The sequence below is a fragment of the Alosa alosa genome, chromosome 10 (genome assembly GCF_017589495.1).
Source record: "Alosa alosa isolate M-15738 ecotype Scorff River chromosome 10, AALO_Geno_1.1, whole genome shotgun sequence".
NCBI lineage: Eukaryota > Metazoa > Chordata > Actinopteri > Clupeiformes > Clupeidae > Alosa > Alosa alosa.
Genome location: NC_063198.1, coordinates 26,558,882 through 26,581,381, shown reverse-complemented (window position 1 = coordinate 26,581,381; position 22,500 = coordinate 26,558,882). Strand labels below are relative to the sequence as shown.

The 22,500-nt window shown below is 43.6% G+C and overlaps 3 protein-coding genes across 18 annotated transcripts in view; 2 read left to right on the top strand and 1 right to left on the bottom strand.

Annotated features, from left to right (window-relative positions):
- The window catches only part of cacna1da (calcium channel, voltage-dependent, L type, alpha 1D subunit, a), a 79,243-nt gene extending 72,436 nt beyond the window's left edge, over nt 1-6,807 (top strand). For 13 of the 16 annotated variants that reach the window (XM_048255644.1, XM_048255628.1, XM_048255634.1 and 10 more), the window contains 8 exons: nt 397-513; nt 1,095-1,540; nt 2,795-2,821; nt 3,546-3,674; nt 4,434-4,573; nt 4,966-5,072; nt 5,508-5,825; nt 6,309-6,807. In XM_048255644.1, the coding sequence (XP_048111601.1) occupies nt 397-513; nt 1,095-1,540; nt 2,795-2,821; nt 3,546-3,674; nt 4,434-4,573; nt 4,966-5,072; nt 5,508-5,825; nt 6,309-6,635 (1,611 nt within the window). In that variant the 3' untranslated portion in view covers nt 6,636-6,807. The remainder of the gene's footprint in view (nt 1-396; nt 514-1,094; nt 1,541-2,794; nt 2,822-3,545; nt 3,675-4,433; nt 4,574-4,965; nt 5,073-5,507; nt 5,826-6,308) is intronic. The other 3 variants (XM_048255633.1, XM_048255640.1, XM_048255635.1) reach the window with 3 other exon arrangements.
- Nucleotides 6,808-10,896: 4,089 nt separating this feature from the next.
- LOC125302106 (parapinopsin-like) lies at nt 10,897-13,244 on the bottom strand. Its single transcript, XM_048255123.1, has 4 exons — nt 12,986-13,244; nt 11,921-12,249; nt 11,459-11,692; nt 10,897-11,081 (listed from the first exon to the last, which is right to left on the bottom strand). Exons 1-4 carry the CDS (start codon nt 13,215-13,217, stop codon nt 10,959-10,961), a joined length of 918 nt encoding a protein of 305 aa, XP_048111080.1. The 5' UTR covers nt 13,218-13,244; the 3' UTR covers nt 10,897-10,958.
- A 2,264-nt stretch (nt 13,245-15,508) lies between these two features.
- The window catches only part of cacna2d3 (calcium channel, voltage dependent, alpha2/delta subunit 3), a 41,886-nt gene continuing 34,894 nt past the window's right edge, over nt 15,509-22,500 (top strand). The window contains exons 1-3 of the mRNA XM_048254755.1: nt 15,509-16,100; nt 16,621-16,702; nt 21,911-22,027. Of these exons, the coding sequence (XP_048110712.1) occupies nt 15,979-16,100; nt 16,621-16,702; nt 21,911-22,027 (321 nt within the window). The 5' untranslated portion in view covers nt 15,509-15,978. The remainder of the gene's footprint in view (nt 16,101-16,620; nt 16,703-21,910; nt 22,028-22,500) is intronic.

Below are 22,500 nucleotides of genomic sequence, written 5' to 3'. Positions count from 1 at the left end.
GCCTCTGCCTCTACGGCAGATGCTCAACTTTCATCACATGCATTTTATGTCATGAGCAAATGTGTTTAGCACTACCTGAGTGATACAGCACTACCAGATATGATATGAACTCTGCCACCAAAACACACTGCTTGTGCTGTATGTTTTGTTTGGCAAAGTGCAGTGTGGATGTCACACCAGTCATGCTCACTCAGTTCAAAAGGTAGGCCAAAAGTCCGGAGGAAGAGTTGTCTGTTAAGCCTTGTCCGACATTTGTCAGTCCAGCAGTGTCCAATCCAAAGGTCCCGTCCAGTCTACGTGTGTGTGTTTGTGTGTCTGTATGTCTTCTCGTCCGTAATTGTCTCTTCGCATTTGGCCCCGTGCGGGCTCTTAGCACCTCTGTTGTCATGGTTTCAGGCCGGCCTCCGTACGCTGCATGATATTGGGCCCGAAATCCGCCGAGCGATATCATGTGACCTGCAGGACGAGGAGCTAGTAGACTTTATGCCTGACGAGGACGAGGAGATTTATAGGGTAAATTACTCCTTACCACGACATCTTAGGGTTCCTCTCACAGGTCTTCTGGAGGGTCTTATAACGCCCTTGTTAATACTGTATTACACCAGCAGCTCTTACACACTGTATGCTCCTCGGATGCATGCACTTCTGGAGAAGTCTACCTGTAATTTGTTCACATCACTGAGATATAGGATAAAGGATAGTAACTGTAGATGTGTACAGTGGATATAGGATAGTCACTATAGATGTGTACAGTGAAGTTCAGTGTAGGTGGTTAGTCTCAGTCTGGAGGATCTTAAAGACAACTAAGACATAACCCCTCACTGGCATGTTTTTGTTTAAGTTATCCTCAAGTTCAGTTGAGCTGAGTTCAGTTGAGATGAAGGAGCGGGGTTGTCTCTTCATCTGATTCACACATATACCATATGCCATCAAACCAACTTTTACCACTTCTGTTCTGCCCATGAGATGTCTAGAAATAGAAATTAGAGAACTCCTTTGCAAGGACAGACACATAAGTGCAGTGGTTTTGCAGTGTTCTAGAATGATCTATGTGTCTGTCGGCTGACCTTTTGACCCCGAGCCTTCCTCCGCAGCGCAACGGCGGCCTCTTCGGCAACCACGTCAACCACGTGGGCCACCACGGCGGCGGTGGCGGCGGCCGGCCGTCGGGCCACCAGACCAACGCCACCCAGCGGCCACTGCAGGTGCAGCCGCCGCCGCACTACGCTCACATGGAGCAGCCGGTGGGCAGGCTGGGCCGCGCCAACGCCATGGCGCAGCACCACAACAGCCACGGGCTGCCCCACCCACACCACCACCACCACCACCACCACCACCACCACGGCAACCACCACCACCACCACCACGCCAACTCCTATGGCAAGTCGCCCAAGTCCACCAACATCAACCTCAACAACGCCAACGTGTCCAGCCTGCCCAACGGCGGGCACCACCGCTTCTATGAGCACCTGCCGCCCAACGGCTATGCGGGCGGCTCCTATTACAACTATGACAAACCCAGGACGCCTCGCGGACAAAGGTGATGATGACGCACCCGTTTTGGGGGCCTGGTTGTGTTGTGTGTGTCATTTGTCAGTGCAGCATGTCTCAGTGTGTGCGGGTGTTTCTGACAGTGAGGGAGTATTTGTGTGTGTGAATGTTTGCGTGTGAGCATGCAGGTTAAACACTGAGAAAGAGACTAGCCTGTAGAGCGTTTTTTCTTTTGAACCAAAAATGAACGTTAAACTCCTCACCCATCCACACGTGCAGTATTTCAAAAATCACTCATTTTATCACGGACAGGCTTGTTCTGCCTCCAATCACTCTCAGGTCATTACTGCCCTCCATGACCGCAACCTTTAGGTCACCTCAGGAGTCATCATGTTCCTCTCAGATCCACTCTGAACTTCTTACATATTTCTTTCTTACATACTTCTTACAAGAATTTCTTTTCTTACATACAGTTCTGTCTCACATCACTGTACATACCTGCTATGTCCCCTATGAGACGACTCGGTACTTAGACCCCAACATGTCATGATTTTTATCTCACCCTACTGTACAGCCTACAGTAGCAGGTTCAAATAACTTAACACACCTCATGTTGCTAATCATACAGTAGCAGGTTCAAATAACTTAACACACCTCATGTTGCTAATCATACAGTAGCAGGTTCAAATAACTTAACACACCTCACCTCATGTTGCTAATCACTTCATTTTTATCCTGATTTTATCCTGCTCATTTCAGCCAGTAGTTTGAAGCAGCGGGAGATTAAGGTTATGAAAGGCAGGGGGCAGGTACAGGGTTGGGAACCGCTGTTCTAGATCCCCCCCTGTTGAGCTCTTTTAGAAAGGTCTCTGCTAATGAGTTACAGTATCCACAGTCAGTTCAGCCCCACATGACACATGTCAAAGCATTCTTAACACCACAGGCTTATGTCTGTGCGTCAGCATAAGGATGCCTAGACGCCCGAGTGTTCACTGGCATCTGTGAATGCCTGTGTTATGCTCTTGATGATGTCTTGTGGAGTTAGCAGAATACCGCTAATCTACAGCAGGTGCACTTCAAATTAAAAGCCCACCCTCATGTTGCCATACCCACTGCTGCTGCATTCTCCCATTCCTTACTGCTGTACATATATAAGTATTTGGTATATGGCTCATATACTGTATATACTGATATATATGTTGCCCCTCACCACCTCCCCCTTTCTTTCTTTTTCTCTGTTCTCTCCCTTTTTTCTTTCCTAACCAAATGCTTTCTCTTAACCATCTCTCTGCTCACTGGACAGAAGGCGCTACTATGAGACCTATATTAGGTATGTTTATTGATGTCAGGAGGTTTTTACTCAGGCCGATGTAGCCGCAGGAAACCAGTAGATTACTCTCCTGCCAGACTGGCCAGCAGGTGGCAGCATTCTGTATCAGTGCTGTAGTAGTGGCAGCCAAAGTGCACGCCTTCCCTCTCCCTGCATCACCAACGGGCACTGGGAGTCCTGTGTGGCGAGTGCTCGGTCCAGGTGCGGGAAAGGAAGGAGGTGACCGTGAAGTGAAATGCCCAGACCAGGCTTGCTGTTTGCATGTGTCTGCAAAGAGAGGAGGAGGGAGCTGTTGATGGGAAGGAGGAGTGATGTATGAATGAATGGCTGGCCTTAAAGGATGACTCCATTTATATGAATTGAACTTCTTGTAAAAGTAAAACACTCTCTCACTGGAGATCTTTGACAGGATTACTGCCAAACAAACAGACTGAGTATAATGCGCTTGAGTCTTCCTTTAAGAGATGGTAGTGGAATGTTGCTCAAGGATGTTTCGCTCTGAGGCTTCTCACTGTCATGTTGATGGGGCTGTGCTCGCGCAGGCTCAGGGCTAATCTGGCAACCCCGCCTTCCCCACCAACACCCCTGCCTACCCCCTCTCTAACCCCCCACCCCGGAGGTCAACGTCTGCATGGCACTGCATGGTCAAGCTGCAACCCCTCCGCCCATGTAGCGTGGACACACTGCTGACCTCATCTCCCTGTGGCCACTCACTCACCTGCAGGTCGCATGCGGGCGACAGGCGGCGCCCCACCATCCGCAGGGAGGAGGAGTTTGACGAAGACCGCTTCTCCGCGGAGTACTTCAGTGGAGAGGAGTTCTACGAGGACGACAGCATGCTCTCTGGAGACAGGTAGAGTAGAGTCCCCGGGCTCCCTCACTCATTCCCATCCCACTCTCACACATGGCAGCTCCAACTGGACTATCATTATGGTCAGCTCTAGCTCAGGCTCTGTCATTTCAACAAGTCAAGTCTGTCATTTCATACATACCGCATTTCAATGTAGAGTATGTTAGTATAAGCAGTTTAATTGAGGCAAAAAAGAAAAAATATATATGCTTAGTTCAACTCTTCTAAATTGCCTTTAGGTTATGGGCTTTAGTTGGGTTCTTTGAACTCTGTAAAAAAAAATGTCTGGGATTTGTTGACTGAGGCATTTAGAGGTCAGTTATTTCTGTATAGATGCTCACTGGACTGAATAATTGGCTGCTGCCATAAGCGAGCAGGATTTGGAAGCTTGAAGCTTGTAAGCTGTAAGAAAAATCTTCCGTAAGTGATATTCTTTGGCAAAGTATTGATGTGCAGTATTTTGATAGGTAGTTGTGCAGTGAGAATGTCATTATAGCAACACAATACCCCTCAGGACAATACAAGACGGAAGCGCCCTATGAAAGATAGATAGATAGATAGATAGATAGATAGATACTTTATTGATCCCCAAGGGGAAATTCAAGAAAGTTACATTACTAGCCAGTTATGCTGTTAGGGCTTTTAAGTTTGATGTGAAGGATTGGTGTTGAGGCACTTTATATCTGGTGAGTGTAGAGCATGTCAAGGCATGCCCACATATCGTGGTCTTTGAGGCAGTCATGTTGAGGAATACCTGGACAGGTATCCAAACAGCGACCAGGAGTATGAGACCCCCCGGGGATACCATCATCCCGACAGTTACTATGACGACGATGAGCAGCCCCTGTACCATGATTCCCGGAGATCTCCGAAGAGACGGCTACTTCCTCCCACTCCTCAAGGTACACTTGAATACGCCATCTTTATATTTCACCTCTTTCTTAATCACACATGAATACACCATCTTTATATTTCACCTCTTTCTTAATCACATTTCAGATGTAATAATTGAAGGCCTAGATTGTGTGTATTAGGATGATTTATAGGAAAGCATTATTGCATGTTGACATTTTTAACTAAGAAATGTGGCTCAGTCTAATCTACTACTCTGTCTGTGTCATATAGCCATGCAGTATAGTCTGCATTGGTAATTGGTATTGTATTGGTCCATCACTACTCTTTGGCATGGACCTTTGAACTGCTTTGATGAGAGAGAGAGAGAGAGAGAGAGAGAGAGAGAGACTCCCTCCCTCATCACACTCCTTGACTCCTTGTCTGGTCTGGACACACACAGCCCACAGGAGGCCGTCCTTCAACTTTGAGTGTCTGCGCAGACAAGGTAGCCAGGACGACCTGCCTCACCAGCGTACTGCTTTACCTCTGCACCTCATGCAGCATCAGGTAACACACGCAAATCACACTAAAGACTTATTATTATACTTATCTCATCTGCCCATTGGTGTGTAATATGTATGTAATGTAACATATAATGTAATCAAATTCAGTGTCACTGTAAAAAGTTATGTTACGGCGAAAAACTGTCATATGGCAACAGTAATAGACCATAAAATCGAACAATAGTTTATCGCCGTGGTAGAAACATTGAATTACCCTAAATCAAGAAACAGTACATAACTATATTTTTTCATGATATGTACACTTAAAAAAAATCAAAACAGTGCAGCAAAATGTAAAACAGTACAGTGAAATCCTGTCAAATGGCAAGAGTAATAGTTGATAACATCTAAGATAATATATCGCTGCACACAGATATTTTTGAGGTGCCTGTTCGCACCCCTCTAACGCTGCTCTTACTCCCTGCTGCTGCCTCTCCAGGTGATGGCCGTTGCGGGGCTGGACTCCAGCCGGGCGCACCGTCTCTCCCCGACCCACTCCACCCGCTCCTGGGCCACGCCACCCGCCACGCCAGCCAGCAAGGACCGCTCGCCGTACTACACGCCGCTGATCCGCGTGGACCGGCCCCTGCGCGACAGCGCCAGCAGCAGCCGCGCCTCAGTGCGCAAGAGCTCCTGGTACACGGACGAGCGCGAGTTTCAGCAGCGCACCTACTCGCCCGCACACCTGCAGGTGCCACCCGAGTTCCGCAACCAGTACCACCAGAAGAGGGGCAGCGCCACCAGCCTGGTGGAAGCGGTAAGACAAGAGGCACCGAGAGGGAAGCCTGCTCAAGTCAGAGCTTCAGTAGCAACACTATGTAGTTTGTTTAGCTTAATATAACGGTTTCAAATGCCGTTTATGACTTTGCCAATGCACACCCGGAACACTTACTATTGCATCATGTAACATGACCCTTGACCCTTTTTGTCAGTTTTCAACACAGGTACTACAGTAGGTACCACCTTAGCGCTAAATAAACAGTATTGATGACAAGGGGTATAAAAACTAATTCTTACATTGTGTTACTTAATTCATATCCATTGAATGTTATCATTCACATCATACAAATGCCAAGGCATTTCACTGGCGTTATGGATGTGACAAAAAGTCAATTTTCCGTGGAATTGCCCTACTGTTCTAGCTGGTTAGACGGTTAAAAATCACAGCTCTGAAGTACAGCCAGCTACAAGAGTGTGCTAAAGCTCATTTGTCTGTGTTTTTGTGCCTGTGGCCTTGAAGGTGTTGATATCAGAGGGTCTGGGGAGGTACGCTAAGGACCCAAAGTTTGTTGCGGCAACCAAGCACGAGATTGCAGATGCCTGCGAGATGACCATCGACGAGATGGAGAGCGCCGCCAGCCACCTACTGAACGGCGGCATCCCGCCAGGGGTCAACGGGGTCAACGGTGTTAACGGGGTCAACGGGGTCAACATGTTCCCCATCCTCAGCCCGCAGGACTACGACCTCCAGGATGTGTCGGCCAGCTACAGCGACGAGGAGCTCGAGCCTCGGCCGCGCTACGAGGAGGACCTAGCAGACGAGATGATCTGCATCACCACGTTATAGCAGCCCCAGGGCCGACAGACACTGGACTTACAGTGAGCAGTCTTCCCTGGGGTAGGGGCACCACCCCAGAACATGACATCTCTGCAACTATAAAAAAAACAGACTGCAATGCATCTACTTGCTCACGACCAAAAGAAGTGCCTTTTTAAAGTAAATGGAAAAGGCACCTGGATGACAGACTGTATGGTCCCCCCCACCACACACACACACACACACACACACACTATGCCTGTCTCCATCGCCGCCCAAAACCCTCCAGCTCCTCCACCCTGCTTGCCAAGGGGATGCCACGCCCAATGTCCTGTTGCCTGGAGCTCCAGCTTCCTCCCTTCTGGACTAATGATGATGATGCTAATCCTTTTTGGGAGGGAGCGGGCCTGACGCTGAGCAGTCTTGAGGTTGAAGCACTATTGGCCAGCTTGTGCTGTCACCTTGAGAATGAGGGGGAACGGACCAATAGCTGGGGTGCAAGATACAAGGGGGTTGGGCTTTCTATATATACAGTATATATTATTAAATTACTATTATGATTATTATGATTACTTTTAGGTGATGACAATCAGATTTAAGATGTCATTACCTCAGTCACTTTATTAAGAGTTTGCATATCAAGCACGTTTTCAATGCAAGCAAAGACAGGCATATCCCCCCATGCCCACCCAGTCTCCTGAGTATGTTTTCTAAGCTTAAATTTACCCCTTAAAATATTTTTTAAAATGTTAATTACAGGAATTATAAAATAGCGAAGAACAATAAGAGTTTAACAACTGCTGCCCGTTTACAGTTAAAAAAAATATCATACCTACCTATTGAGTTATCAAACTGGATATACTTTTGAAGAGATCTCAGCATTTGTGTTGAATGCACTAGCCTACAGGTTATTTTTCAATTTTACAATAGTCTGTTTAATATTTCATAATAAAGTTACTGTGCATTACTTGTAATGTATATAAAAATGAAAGAAGAATTTGTATAGAGACATTATATATTTTGAAATTATGTACGGTATGAAAAAAAAATCAGCAATATTGACTCATGTTCTCCTCCTCTGAAAGAGAGACAGCTTTTCTTTTACTAGGTACTGTACTTCAGGATTGATTTGCCTGTTCTGTTTTCTCACATATGCATTCTCACTTTTAGATGATACCATTTTTGAACGTTTTCTTTCATTTCAAGAGGGTGTAACATCTGCATGGGTTTATGATGATCGTATTCTTTTCCATATGTTTCCACTTGCAAAAAAAAAGAACAGTGCAGAGTATCACTCCCTTGAAACAGCCAGCCTGCATTGTTTTTAAAGCGAGAGCTCTTCCTTAGCCAGGCGTCTTTAGGGCTTTGACTCCGATGACTCCAGTCTCCTAAACGGGTCTCTGCTCTAGAACCGGAGCGTGGCAAACTGATCCTGTCTGTTTCTGCAAGGTGAGGTTCAGATTGGGTTGTCTCTGTTTGTTGGCTTGCATCTTCTTTTGCAAGGAAAATTAGCCGAAGCGGTTCCATGTAAAATGCATTTGTGCATTGACAATGCTGCTCAATTAGTCTCTGATTTAACAAGCTACAGACATACATACATGCATATGTATGTATGATACAGTATATACATATATATATATATATATATATATATATATATGGCATGTATAAGAACCTTAACCAGGTTCCAGCTGTCAGTCAGAGATGCATTCTCTATTGACTTCTCCTCAGGATGTACAGTGGGAGAGACAGTCCTAAACCATGGGAACAAGGAGCACACATTTGTATTCTGCATTCTGTCCCCTGATTGGTTAGGCTTTGCTACTTTCCCCAGCATCCTTTGGGAGTGACTGAGAGGATTGGGTTCCCTTTAGACTCTTTGAAGCTGGATTGTGGGTATGTGGATGGGTGGTACGCTGGACCTGGTCAGATGGAGAGTGCTAAGCAATATTAAAACCCCTTTCTGTTTCTTCATTTCTCTCTTTTTCTCCTTCCCTCTCTCTCTCTCCCCTCCCTCTCTCTTTCCCCTGCCCCCCCTCTCTCTCTCTCTCTCTCTCTTTGTCAGGCTTCTGCAAATACCTCCTTAAGTGCAGGGGAAACATATCAGTGTTTGATCCTTGTCCCTCTGCACCTTCACAGGTTTCTGAAATGCTAAGGCTTCACCACATAGAGAGACACCTTAAAGCTGCTGTAAGCGAGCTGCTGTTAGCCAACATCTGCCACACTTAGCCATCTACTGCCCTGCTTGCGTTAATGTGCTGTGCACATGGAAAATATTTGGGAGGCAGGATGCTTATTTCTTGGCAAGTCCCCTGATTGATTAATGCAGTCACGCTGTGAATATGTTGCTGAGCTGCTGAAACTACTGAGCTGCTCATTACAGTGGCCAGGAGCTTCGGACACCCAAGAGCAGCTGTTATCATCATGCTATCAGCACGTAGAGTTTTGCTTCAGAAGTCCCATAATGCGCTTACAGCAGCTTTAAAAAGCTATTCTGCCACACCTAGCTGTCAGAGAGGGAGCCACTTAACCACTTTAACGAGACAACTTTGAGTAAAATAACATTAGTGTGACATTAAGGCGCTGCCTTGGAAATAATTTCATTTCAGCACAGGTTGCTGTATGTATGTATGGCAACAGGGGGCCTATGGGATTTGTAGTTCATGATGAGTGTGATTGGTTTGTGCGTTGAGGGTGAGTACTGTGCTTTTCAGTCAGCCGAATACTGTCATGAACCTGTGGGGCCTCCACTGTGTGCACACTAAAAGGGCTCTTCGAATTGTTTGTGAGAAAAATAAAATATATGTGGTCTTTATGTCGACGTTGTTAAAGGACCAATGCGCATTCCAGGCACATTGTACTATTCGTAGCAATTACTGGTAAAAATAAAAATAAAAAATATGCATTATTTTTAAACACTTTTCAAGAAAAATGTGTTATACTAAAGATTAGAAGATCTTACTTTTACCTCATGTCAGGGACTCCTGAGAAAAAAAGAAGAAAAAATATTTGGTTCATTCTATACCAATGGGATTTAAATATTAGCACATTGCTGTTCGTCTTTGCACAAATAACTGTATAGTGCTTTTCGTTTTTCTTTTTTTCTATTGAAATCTTTTGTGTATTAAGGTGAGAGAATTTTGTACTTTTTCCTGTGACTGTGTGTGCAGTTTAGTGGAATCTGTCTTTGTCATCTGCGTCCCACCCTACAATGCTGGGACAGCGCGAAGGAGAAAATAATGAAAATAAAGGTGCATTCTTCCTCAATAACACAAACATGTTGGCGGGTTAATGGAAAAAAAAGACTGGCAACACTCACGTTTACAGATAAACACCTGCTAATTTCAACATTTTAATGTTTTCATTGCATAATTACTACTCCTACTATTACTATTGTTAGTATGATTATTATAATGATTATGATTATTATTAAAGCTGTAATAAAAAAAATCTGTATCATATGTACAATAATGACGGACAGATCAGTGGTAATGTTCTCTACTTGAAGGTCATGATATTTGCTCTGTAATGTTTTTATTCGGTAAAAAATAATTTCCCCTAGTAGCAGATCATTTATGAATTTCCCTCTAGGTTTTGTATCAATACATTTTTTGTATTTTTCCAATTTATTTTGGCCTGGAATTGATCTGAAATGATGCTGAAATTTTATTTTCTAATGATTATTACTGAATAAACTTGCACTCAAATTTTGTGTCTGTTATATTGTCACAAATGCACACACAGACAAACACAATAGATTCAGATTGAATAAATGTAACCTTGGAGTATGATTGGAGAATGATTGAGAGTGAGTCTGAGAAAGAGGTATAACATGTGAGTGCATAATGAACAAAGCTATCTTTTACACAAAACCTGTATTTCGCAACTCTACTAATCATTCTTGACCGTTTGTAATCATATGTGTGAAGCATCGGAGTGGCATATTCTCAAACTAAGCTTCTGTACAGCAAAATGTTAGTATTTCCATTCCAATTTATCCAAATAATTTGCCCAATACATGATATATAATAGATGTTAAAATGTTCTTTGCTCATTTCAGAGCTCTCTAATTCAGGGATGGAGGAACATGAAGGGAGACGTGCTAACACAAACGTGCGCAGTAGTGTCCACACCTCTGGAACACCTACTTCTTTACTGACCTATACCAAAAACATACGCCTCACACACAAGCCTTTATTTCATAAACATTTATAATTCCTAGTAGCAACTTGGAGAAATATGTGCGGTGCATTGTTATCAGTGTGTTCCATTATTGAGTATGCACGTGAGACCGCTGACTACTGTAAGTTCCAGTGGTTTGCTCCTTCTGTCGTGCCCCTCCCCCGTAGGGCTTCATGGCTCAGGGGAGACCTGGTTGCCCACGGAGGAGATGGTGGTGTGAGGCTCGGCATCCGACTCCTCCAACTCCCAAGGGCTCCACCCACAGAACAGGAAGGGCACAGCATACTTCTGGAACTGAAGACACAAAGCACAGTCATCTCCACCATCCATTTCATCACCACAGCAGTGCAGATTGCATTTTCACTATTCATGCAATTATGCTGACGTGGCACATGTTTTCCTTTCATGGATGAATATTAGGGAAGTTTATTATCTGTCAGTTTATTAGGGAAGTTTATTATCTCATGTTTAGAGGACTGATTTTGAAGATAGACTATGTTCACAGTGTTCACATGATGTGATCACTGGATAGCATTTATTTGCCAACTCCACTGCCAGATTTGCTGGCATATTTGTTACATTCTGATTGATGTGAGATTTGATATACTGGTATTGATTTAATATACTCACATTTGGTCATACTGGTGAGTTTCTGCCGTGTATATTCGTACCTGTTTGTTCATGAAAATGTAGATCAAGGGATTGTAGACTGTGCTGCTTTTGGCCAGGTACACCGGTAACATGGCAACAAGTGGGCCGACTTTGACTTCGGGGTCAAATACAACCACCAGGGCGAGCACAGAGTAGGGCATCCAGCTGACCAGGAATGCCAGCACCATGGCAACAACCATACATGCCACCTTGGCCTCAGCTTTAGCAGCAGCTCCCCCACTCATCTGAGCCACCTGCAGGAGAACATCACACACACACACACACACACACACACAAAGCATACCACAATTCCTTGTTTGGTATATTCAAGTAAATGTAGGTATACATACAGATGTGGAGTATAATAAGATAATAAGATCTATGATGAAAGGATAAAATGTATTATTATTATTATTATTATTATTATTATTATTATTATTAGTATTATTATAGTTCTTAGGCAGAGTGAATGTAATCCGCACCTGTCGTAAGGTCCAGAGCAGCCAGGTGTACGACAGCACGATGAGTGTGAACGGGACAGCAAAGCACAACAGGAAGTAGCAGAGGATGTAGGAGACGTTGCCTGGCTGGCGGCTCTGCCAGTCCGGCCCGCAGGACGTCTTGACGCCCTCCAACGCGTAGCTGCCCCAGCCGAAGAGAGGGGGCGTGTTCCATATGAGAGACCACAACCAGGAGATGACCACACCCACTACGGCGTGCCATCCCTGGAACTTGATGCTGCCTAGTGGCTTACACACCACAAACAGACGCTCCACAGCAATCAATGCCACCGTACAGAGAGCCGTGATGCCTGAACAGCCCAGAGAGAGATAACAAAATGTTACATGCCGTTCTACATGATAACATCTTTGATCTGTTTGGTTGAAAACCTTTATTCAGCAAATGTCTAGAGCAGACATTGTAATTATCACATCATAGAATACGACAACATTTTATGTATCTCAGTTTCAACTAGATGTACCACATAGCGGTACAAAATATGACTGCCACTCAGTCCTGTACATCCACTCCATCCCCTACTCTTGCAACTTTTGTGTATGCTTGTATGTGCGTGGGTGTGTGTTTGTCTGTGTGTGTGGATGTGAGTGTGTGTGCATGTGTGTGTGGATGTCAAATTGTCTCAATCTCCTATAGAGCCTGGCTAATATGGGATTTTGAAGGCCAATACCGATTTCGACTTTTCAAAAACCAATAACCGATATATCGGCCAATAGTAATTTTTAACAAACACAATATAAAAATGTTCTCCAACAAAAAAAGTTCTAATCAAGGTCGGCCATTATGTATTTGAATAGGCCTAACTATCTAGTTTCCTAATGAAAGGCTCTTCATATACAGTAATATACAGTAATGTATTTTTTTAAGAAATAAAAGAGTGTATAGAATAGAAAAAATAGTAAGAATAAAATAGGTCTTTGTTTTGTGATAACCACATTGCCACAATCTACATTGTGAGCAGTTTAATACTTAATGACTCTATCCCTTTATCACAGAAATCACATAAGGCATTCACATTGAGTACTCACCAAAGAGAGCCACAGAAAAGCCCTCCAGAATGCAGCCTGCCCTTCCCAGGACATGGTGGCCAGCTGCGTTGGACAGTACAGCAGGCACTCCACCCATCACCGCCGTGCCCAGGTCAGCCACTGCCAGGTTCACCAAGGCGTAGTTCAGGGGCTGGCGAAGCTGCCGATGCCGGGCAGTCACAACAATCACAGCCACATTCAGGACTACAGCGGTCACTGTGACAATTCCCATGACGACTGAGAGGATGGTGTAACCATAACGAGGGAAGAACGGTTCCACTGTGGGGTTCTCGGTGAAAGAGATGGACGAAGAGTAGGGTTCTGTAAGGTTAGCTGACAAAGCCATTAGCGAGAGAGAATGGAAACACTCACACACACACAAGAATGCTCATCCAAAAGTGTCCTGAGGTATGACTCTGACACAGCAAAAAGAAGTCTGCAGGAACCGGAAAGATTATCAGGCAGGTAAGGTGATTTAAGTCAGTCACTGCATGTGTAGAATCCGGATTGAAATCAAGTTAATCTCTGATCTTCTCCCCTTGATTACGAGTGCTAATGCTGGTCTGCAGATTCATCTAAGGATCAGCTGTGGTGTGAAGTGGGTTCATATGTTGAGCACTACAGGCTAACAAATATTGTACTCTTGATTTTCTCAGTGACCAGAAATGCATTTGATTGCCTTGAATTTTATAATGATCATGATAGAGAAACCACATATTTACAAATTCTGCACATTCTTTTTCTGTTGCTATAAACAACACTTACCTGTGATATACCAAAACCAAACCCAACTGAAATATCCCTTAAAACCCAACCCCTGGTACCACTCACAAGATCACCATCTCCTTGCATTTGGAAATACAGAAAACATTAGCTACCAAAAGTATTTTACAGACTAAAAGGAGATGTCAGGGCCTACTGGTGGTCTGTGAAGGCATTGCTGGTGGCCCCTCAACATGGATTCAATAATGTAGTTTCAATGTGGGAATCACTATTTTTATTCAGTGGTGGTGTTCAGTCAGAATGATCCCTGAGTCACAATCAGTTGAAATTCTTAGATTCTGCTGTATGTAAGAATTAGTGGTAAAAATGAGAAAAGTATTCTTTGGAATTCAAATTGTATGCATGAATTGTGAAACAACTAAAAGCGAGAAATGGCAGTCTCATTAAAATGATGTTAACCATGGGCATGTTCAGAAATACACAATTAAGAATAGCATTCATAAACCAAAGAACATGTGTTCTGTTCACAGAATCATTGGGGAGGCTGGCCACTCATTTTCAAACTAATTGAATCGAGAGGCGAGGAGGTGGATTATCGCATAGGCTTAGGCCAGATGAGAAGGGACCATGGAGTCTTGCGTGTGGCTGCTCCTTTCGGTCCGTCCCCAAGCTCTTTATCGCCACGTTCCAGCCGCGGCTCCGCTGATGTATGATGTAATTACTGAGCTAATCACACAGCCTTGCGATGGGTTACAGTCCGTGGCGGCCCGTGATACATCAGCCTTCTCGTGCACCCCCAACATCATTATCAAGCGCTAATCAGCAGGGCCCGTGCCCACTATGATGTGGCATTGGTGGGTGGCCACATGAAAAATTCAAATGTCAAAGGGTAATTTTCCAATCTATCATACAGGAGGTGTATTCGCGAGTTGGAACAGAACACAAATGTATGCATAATGGCAGAGTGACCATCAGACTTCTCTTTTTTTTTCTCGAGGACGGTCCCGTTTTTTATTTATTTTTATTTTATTGTTTGAAAGAAGACTTATTTTGAAAAGAATAGTTCATGCAGTATAGTTGCTCAAATTGGATTCGAATGCAATAGGACCAGCAACTCCATCTGCGTGTGTGTCTAATGTTGGTCCATTGGTAGGCTAATTGGCAAACTATAGGAGCAGTGCCACAATTTCTACCAGTGGCCATAAATATATTACACCCGGTCCATTTCTGTGTGAGGTGTGTGTGTGTGAGTGAGTGAGTGAGAGAGAGGGGGATCCAGTTTGTGACACTGGGAGTCACCCTTTTTTTTAGTTAAGCATGTCCGTTATCACTTTTTACAGGTTTTAATAGCTAAGACCTTCTCATTTGCTTTCACGTGCACAGAATTTCCCCTGGGGATCAATAAAGTATCTATCTATCTATCTATCTAGATAAACTCAATGACCGCAATGGCGCCTAATGACCTCTGATTTGATTACCCTTGATTGCAGGATTTATTTCAAAGTTTCAAATTTATTTATAAGTTCTTATTGTACCGTGGCATATATTTTTAGTTAAATGTGTGCCCATGTGTTTTTTTTTTTCAACAGCGTGATGGTGCTGTTTGCCATGATCCAGTGCAAGATGACCAGTGATTAGTCTTCGCGCGCTCCAGTATGAAAGTTTCCAATATATTCCCCTGCTCTGCTATGTGCGCGTTCACAACATAAGTTAACCCCCCACCCCTTTCTCTACTCTGTGCGCGTTCACAACAGATTGAAAACTGCACTCCATAAATTCTCAGTTCGGATTCCCCCTCCCTACTTGCCTCCCTTACCCTCACCAACCCATCTTCCAGTCCAGCGCAAAAGACGTGCCTCAAGTCTTTATTGACAGGGTAACCGGAGAGCGTTGCGCATCATAGGCAACATATAGTACGGCCGCTCCAGAAAGTATAGTGTATACAATAACATCATGACCTGATAAAAGGCATTATCGGAGAGAAGAGGATCTTTGCAGTTAACCGAAAACAGTCCCTACTCTTCCATCTTGCCGCTACGATCCCTCTGGCGGCAAGAGGCCACTGTATATGATCTTTAGGTCACACGTTCCTCTCTCCACGGACGTCCAGCTGTCCTTTTGACAGTTGCCCCTTTGCGTTTCGCTCAAGAAGCATTACGACATGCACGGGTAACACAGCGGATTTTTGTTTATTATTTTTCGGGGATTAAAAGGGGAGAGCTCCGTGGAGCTTTTCGGTGAACAGCTGGTGAGGTTGAACGGCAGCGAAGATGCATTGGAACCAGAGATTGTTGTACTCGCAAGTGTACTGTGCGAGTTTCCTGATTTGGATTAGCCCAGGTGTGACTGTTGTGGATGTTGCCGGGTCGCAACAGGGCATCCCACTCTCAGTGTAAGTCCTTTGTCTTCCAAAATATTGTATACACTGCGTTATGATTTTTGCGCTAGTCCAGTTTTCTCTTTTCACTTCTCTGATTCTTGTTATAGATGGCGATAATTCACCTACGTTTTAAAATGTAGGATATAAATAATAAATGCAGGAGTATTAAGACTTATTTGTTTTTTTTATCACTTATTGCGTTACTGTTTTAGTTTCTTAATTTAGTCTAAAGCAGATGCATATTATAAAAGGTTGCTTGGCACTTTGCTCTGCGCACATCTGTAGCCTAACTCGCAATGCTAAGTCACATACCTGATCATTAAACGCCAGATTTGCAGAACAAATCCTAACAGACCAAAACTATATTTCCTTCCTTTGAAGAAAATGCAACGCAGGCCGATTTACAATAATAATAAAAAATATTCCATATTTATCCATTAAAATGTAAATGTTTTAGTAATCCAGTTTGTGTTACAGTTTTTATTTTTTTATTTAGTTTTGAATAATACTTTTCTTACATGTTTGCTGTCAGGGTGAAACTGTGGGCCTCTGCATTTGGAGGGGAAATAAAGTCCATTGCTGCGAAATATTCAGGATCTCAGCTGCTGCAGAAGGTGTGTCACACTTACCCCCTACATCTGATCTATCTATCTATCTATCTATCTATCTATCTATCTATCTAGATTGTCAGATGTTAAGCATAGTATACTGCTTAGTTACTGCTGTGCCATATATGTAGGCTGCTGATAGATATTCACAGTTCACATGGGTACAGATGGCTGAAGCAGGGAAGACTCAGGTGTGTGTGGCTGTGAGACTCAGCTGTTCTTCTACTGCTGTATGTGTGTGTGTGTGTGTGTGTGTGTGTGTGTGTGTGTGTGTGTGTGTGTGTGTGTGTGAAAGCATGGTCCATTACCCATCTCTCCTGTGCTTGCATCTCTGGTTCATCCTGAAGAGTTTAGCCTCTGGACCCAAATAACCTGAGGGAAACATATTGAAAAGAGTTTATGTTGTGTGTGTGTGTGTGTGTGTGTGTGTGTGTGTGTGTGTGTGTGTGTGTGTGTGTGTGTGTGTGTGTGTGTGTGTGTGTGTGTGTGCATGTGTGTGTGTGCATGTGTGTGTGTGTGTTTATATATTTGAGTTGTCCTCATAACAGCATACAAATGTGTTCTTTTGCAAATAGTTTGTTTAGTGAATAGGCTAGTACTGGAGAACACAGGTGATATAATATGCTTGTGTCACACTCCTGTCCAAATACATCTATAGCTGCTCATGTCTCTGCCTGTATTACCAGAGTAAATGTGAATGGTGGCTTGCATACAGCAAAATCCATTTGTTTTAAAATATGTTTTATAGAAAATGTAATGCAGTTTCTGCAGCCAGCATGTAATGTATCCAGCGTGTGCTGACAAGCAAAGTTAAGATTGAGTTGAGGTGTTGTTGTACATTCTTGCTGTGTATTATGTCAATTATATTTGTGGAGGGCAGCATATGCACAAATGCATGTCTTTAACAATCGTGGGATAGTGTGTGTATAATTACACTTCACTTAGTGCATGTTAAATGAACCACAAAATTGCACGTGTAATAAATACAGAGGAAGGGCAAAAATATTGTATCACTAGATCAAACAACATAATTGTTCCAGTGATCACATTTTATTTTAAAAAGCAGAAGGTAAAAGTCATTACTATGATTTGAATGAAATCAGCGTGTTTGGCAGGGTTGGGTAAACATGTGCATGTTATCCTATCAGTGCGGTTGGACATGTGATGCCCATCAACCTTGGTGCAGTGCTTTGCAGCAGTCATTTTTCACAATCAGCTGTTGTTCACACAGACTTTTGCTGTGATCAGAGTACCCTCAAGTGTGATTTGGATGTTAAGGGCCTCCAGCACCTTAGTGTTTCCTTAGAATTAGGTTACTGTAAAACTGTGGAAATAAATAAAATTACTCATTTTTATCTGAAGTAAAGAAAAAAGTAAAAACTCTTTTGTACAGATGCATTACTGCATAAAATCCTATAAAGTGCATAAAAACTGAAACAAAGCCATTCTGATCAAACCTATTTTGACACATATTTGTATTTGGAAGTTTTTACAAAATGTTGATGTATATTTATGTAAATGTTTACTTCTATGAAATATGAATTGTTCCTTGTTATTTTATGTGTGATTCAACAGAGCTTGTAGTTATATTATTCTGTAAGCAACCTTCAGTGCAGTATGTTTTAGTTAAACACCAACAGTGTGTATTTTAAGGACTATCATGACTATGTCAATATTAGTTTAAGTAGGTTACCCTTTTTCTGTAATTTGTTACAGTGACAAATTATCCAATTGTTCAAGTGCATCATTATCATAATAGCAATACATGTAGCTTGTCCAAAAAAAAAAGAGCATAAAATCTGTGGACCTAAATGTACCAGTACCTAAATGTGGGCTGTATATATACATATATAATTATGTGTTCATGTGTGAATATGACTGTCTGTGCATGGTTTTTTTTACCTGTGCATGTGTGTGCGTGTATGTGTGTTTGAACCTGTGCTTGTGTGTGTGTGTGTGTGTGTGTGTGTGTGTGTGTGTGTGTGTGTGTGTGTGTGTGTGAGTGTGTGTGTGTGTGTGTGTGTGTGTGTGTGTGTGTGTGTGTGTGTGTGTGTGTGTATGGAGTGTATGGTGTGTACAGTAGTGTGTACAGACTGGACTGTATTGTGTATTGTTGTGAGCTGAGCAGTGATGAATGTGCTGAGATAAATATCCCTCTCTCCAGCACATTCATCAAGGAGCCAAGCCAGCCTCACTGCCTCTTACTGCCTCTCACTGATAAGAGCCCAGAGCCGCTTCAGCAACACTGCGGCTGCTTCAACCAACACTCCCATCAGCACTCACACTTTACCTATAGAATTACCTAGACACAAAACAGGCCAGTGTGTGTGTGTGTGTAGGTTTGTGAATGTATGTGTATGTGTATGTATATGTGTGTTCCTTTGTCTGTTGGAGAGTTTAAGCCAGTGCGTACCAGCTTGAGAGACATACATTGTTGTGTGTATGTTAATGTGTGTTTGTGTGTGTGTCTTAGTGACAGTATATAAATATGAGTATTTTTGACAGACAGACTGTAGTAAAAGTTTAATTGTGAGTAAACATGTTGTTTTGTATGTGTGTCTGTGTGAAAGTGTGATTTGATGTGAAAGTGTGTGTTAGTGTTCACAGGGAAGCCCTCTGCGTAGCAGTTTGTGTTTGGAGCGAGGCTGTTTTGATTCCCCATGACTGCGGTAAATAATTCCAGTTTGTGTTTGGAGCGAGGCTGTTTTGATTCCCCATGACTGCGGTATATAATTCTAGTTTGTGTTTGGAGCGAGGCTGTTTTGATTCCCCATGACTGCGGTATATAATTCCAGTTTGTGTTTGGAGCGAGGCTGTTTTGATGCCCCATGACTGCGGTATATTCCAGGCCATCCACAGCATGTGGCTGATGGCGGGAGCGTTCCGGCTCTCCCTGCGGCTATTGGCTGCATTTGTCAGATGGGGACGAGGCTCATGTCTCCACACAAACACCCGCTGCTCCAAAGCACTGTAATCGCTCCAGCTCCTCGACTGCAATACCCACTGCCCTATCTCGGCCACATCTACAGAAATTCCCATTGCTTTTGTTCTCTCTATTTCCTTTTAGTGCAAACATCCGCACTTTTCTTCATTGTCCTGAACTTACAGACCATGACAAGGAGGAGGGGCCCCATGCCAATATGTTCTCCCTCAGTCATGCTATGCATGCATGTGTGTGTGTGTGTGTGTGTGTGTGTGTGTGTTGTTTAAGATCATTAAGGAGTAATCATTAGATCATTATGAACCCTGAGCCAACCTATATGAGACCTCTACCTCAGGCTCCTGTCCTATGCCAGTGGACCATGGCAGAGAGGGGCCCAAGGGGTGGCCGAGGGGTCGGTTGTCCATCCAGAAGGCTGAGGGTCTGTTCCCGTTGCCTTGGCCCCCAGCGTCAGGGCCGGGGTGAAAATCACAGCTATTGATGAGGCTGGGTTCCGCGGTGGTGATGATGGGTTTGGGTGTGTGTGGGGGGCAGGCAGGGGATGCTGTTGGGGGGGGGGGGCAGGGAGGACAGGCGTGAAATGAAGTGTTCCGCCTCGCTGCTGCTCCGCACTCTCCTTTTCATGGGGTAATTTGTCGCCCCGTGTTCTGCTGTTTTCAGGAAGGGTGGGGGAGTCTGGGAAAGGATGGTGCTGCTGCTGCATGGTATGGTGTGTGTGTGTGTCTGCCTTTTGACTTTGTGTGTGTGTGCCTGCTTTTTGGCTTTGTGTGTGTGAGTGTGTGTTTGGCTTTGTGTGTGTGTGTGTGTGTGTGTGTGTGTGTGTGTGTGTGTGTGTGTGTGTGTGTGTGTGTGTGTGTGTGTGTGTGTGTGTGTGTGTGTGTTTATTTTCCTTTAAGTACAAAAATATTTAGAGGTCCTTTTGTTCATTCATATTTTGAGCATATCACTGTATGAATACATCTGCATTGCTCTGTTATGTTGTTCTGTTATTCCGAGTGTAAAGCATAAATTGTGTGTATGTTTGAGTAAGATGTGCTATATTTAATTAAGAGTGCTAATGTTCATGTGGTTTTGCGTGGGTGTCCCCATGACTCCGCCGTGCTATTGAGTTCTGTCCAGCTTGGCGTGTAGCGCCGCTTGTCCCATTCGCATCCTGCAGACTCAGCATCGTCGGAGGTGTAGTTCATTATCCACAGTCACCCAGGCTTGAAACGTTATTATCTTTCTGCCGCACGCCGACTCCATTTCAATTACCCTCCAATGGTGCATGCTCCCTCTGATATGGCCACACCCCCTCCTGCTGCAGCCGGCCCACCCACATCGCCCTGTTCCACCAATTGCTTAAACCCGCAGCGCCGCCTGAGCCAATCGCTGATCAGCCCCGTAAAAGTCTGCCCTGGATCACAACGCCTTCTGCCATAGACCCGCTGATGAGACTGACTGGAGATTTGACTGGAGTGTCCTCATAAGCGAGGCCAGGTGTTGAAGTCTGACGGTCCAGTATTAAAGCTCATCACTTCCTATCAGGTTATTAGTGGGAGACTGACTTTACAGGAGCTGCTGAAGAGGGCTGTGGAACCTTCCATCTCCATTTTGTCTTCCCTTACCTTTTTTCACTTTCAAACACTCACACTCTGAGTTTAAAGCACCACTCAAATATGTGTGCATGTGTATTTGAGTGTGTGTGTGTGTGTGTGTAAGTCGCTATGTGTGTATGTGTCTGTGTGTGTGTGTCTGTGTGTGTCTGTGTGTGTGGTGGTGCACTGTTTACAAGTAAGACTGTGATGCTCCACACACCTCTTCCCAGTTAAAATTGGAGTGATTGACCCAGTCATCTCAAATTGTGCCCTGTCCCTGACCCTAGGTCTGGCACAGCTCTGGATAGATAACATAGATCACTTTCTAGAGCAGAAACAGGCCCAGCATGCCGTTAAACTGCACCAGCACCATTACTCAATGACAGAATGCATTACAAGCATTACCTTTTCCTCTCCTGTATCTCTCTCCTTTGTCCCTATTTTGAAACAGAAATGCATTTATAATGGTAAAAGCTGTCATTTATGTTTAAACCACTTTAGTTGTTTAGTTACAGTCTAGGTTTCTCTACCACATTTGCTATGTTGAAATGTATTTTTGAACAAATAAACAATAGGCTACAAGTAAACACCATTTTCACCATATGTGGATTTCTTGAAATGACGTTTTTTTAAATTGTTATTTATGTGTAACAATAAATTATATCCTAATGTATTCATAACGAAACGTTCTTTTAGAAATACAAAGAGTTTGAGAGAAGAGGCCGAGTAGAAGAAATAGACGGCGCAAAACTTGTGAAAAAAGTGGCCGAAAACATGGAAGAGATGTTCCGGAGAAAGGCAGAGGCTATACGGGTATGTAAATCACGCTACCTTTATACAGTTACAGTTAGTACACTAGTATTTATGTCTCTATATTTAACAATATTTTAGGCACTTTGAGAAATTAGCAGTAAGTAATAGACATGCGGAAAAATATTTACACGTTTTAAAGTTGGTTGGTCATATCTGACATTCTTTTAAGAGGCATAGCCAACCCTCATTTTTTTTACATTTTGATGTAACATTTGCCATTATTAGAAAATTAAAATGTAGCAATAGGCCCAGTAAGCTCCGTTGTATGGCTTATATATTATTGGCTACGAGGGATTCATTACTAGGTAGGCTAGGCAATGTCATAAACACCGCAATTATGGCCTCCTGTCATTGGGAAAGCTACGTCAACCTACCTAGTAATTGTTACACTTCGTGTGTGTTTGGAGGAGATAACGCTATCTCCAGCCACCAGATTAGCGAAGTGTCGTCTGCTCTAAACTGCAGGTTAGGCT

Coding starts and splice junctions, on each gene's coding strand:
- LOC125302106 (XM_048255123.1), bottom strand. CDS start 13,217: ATGGGAATTGTCACAGTGACCGCTGTAGTCCTGAATGTGGCTGTGATT. Junction 12,250..12,985: donor CTTTTCTGTGGCTCTCTTTG/GTGAGTACTCAA, acceptor TGGGCTGTTCAG/GCATCACGGCTCTCTGTACG. Junction 11,082..11,458: donor ACATTTTCATGAACAAACAG/GTACGAATATAC, acceptor TTGTGTCTTCAG/TTCCAGAAGTATGCTGTGCC.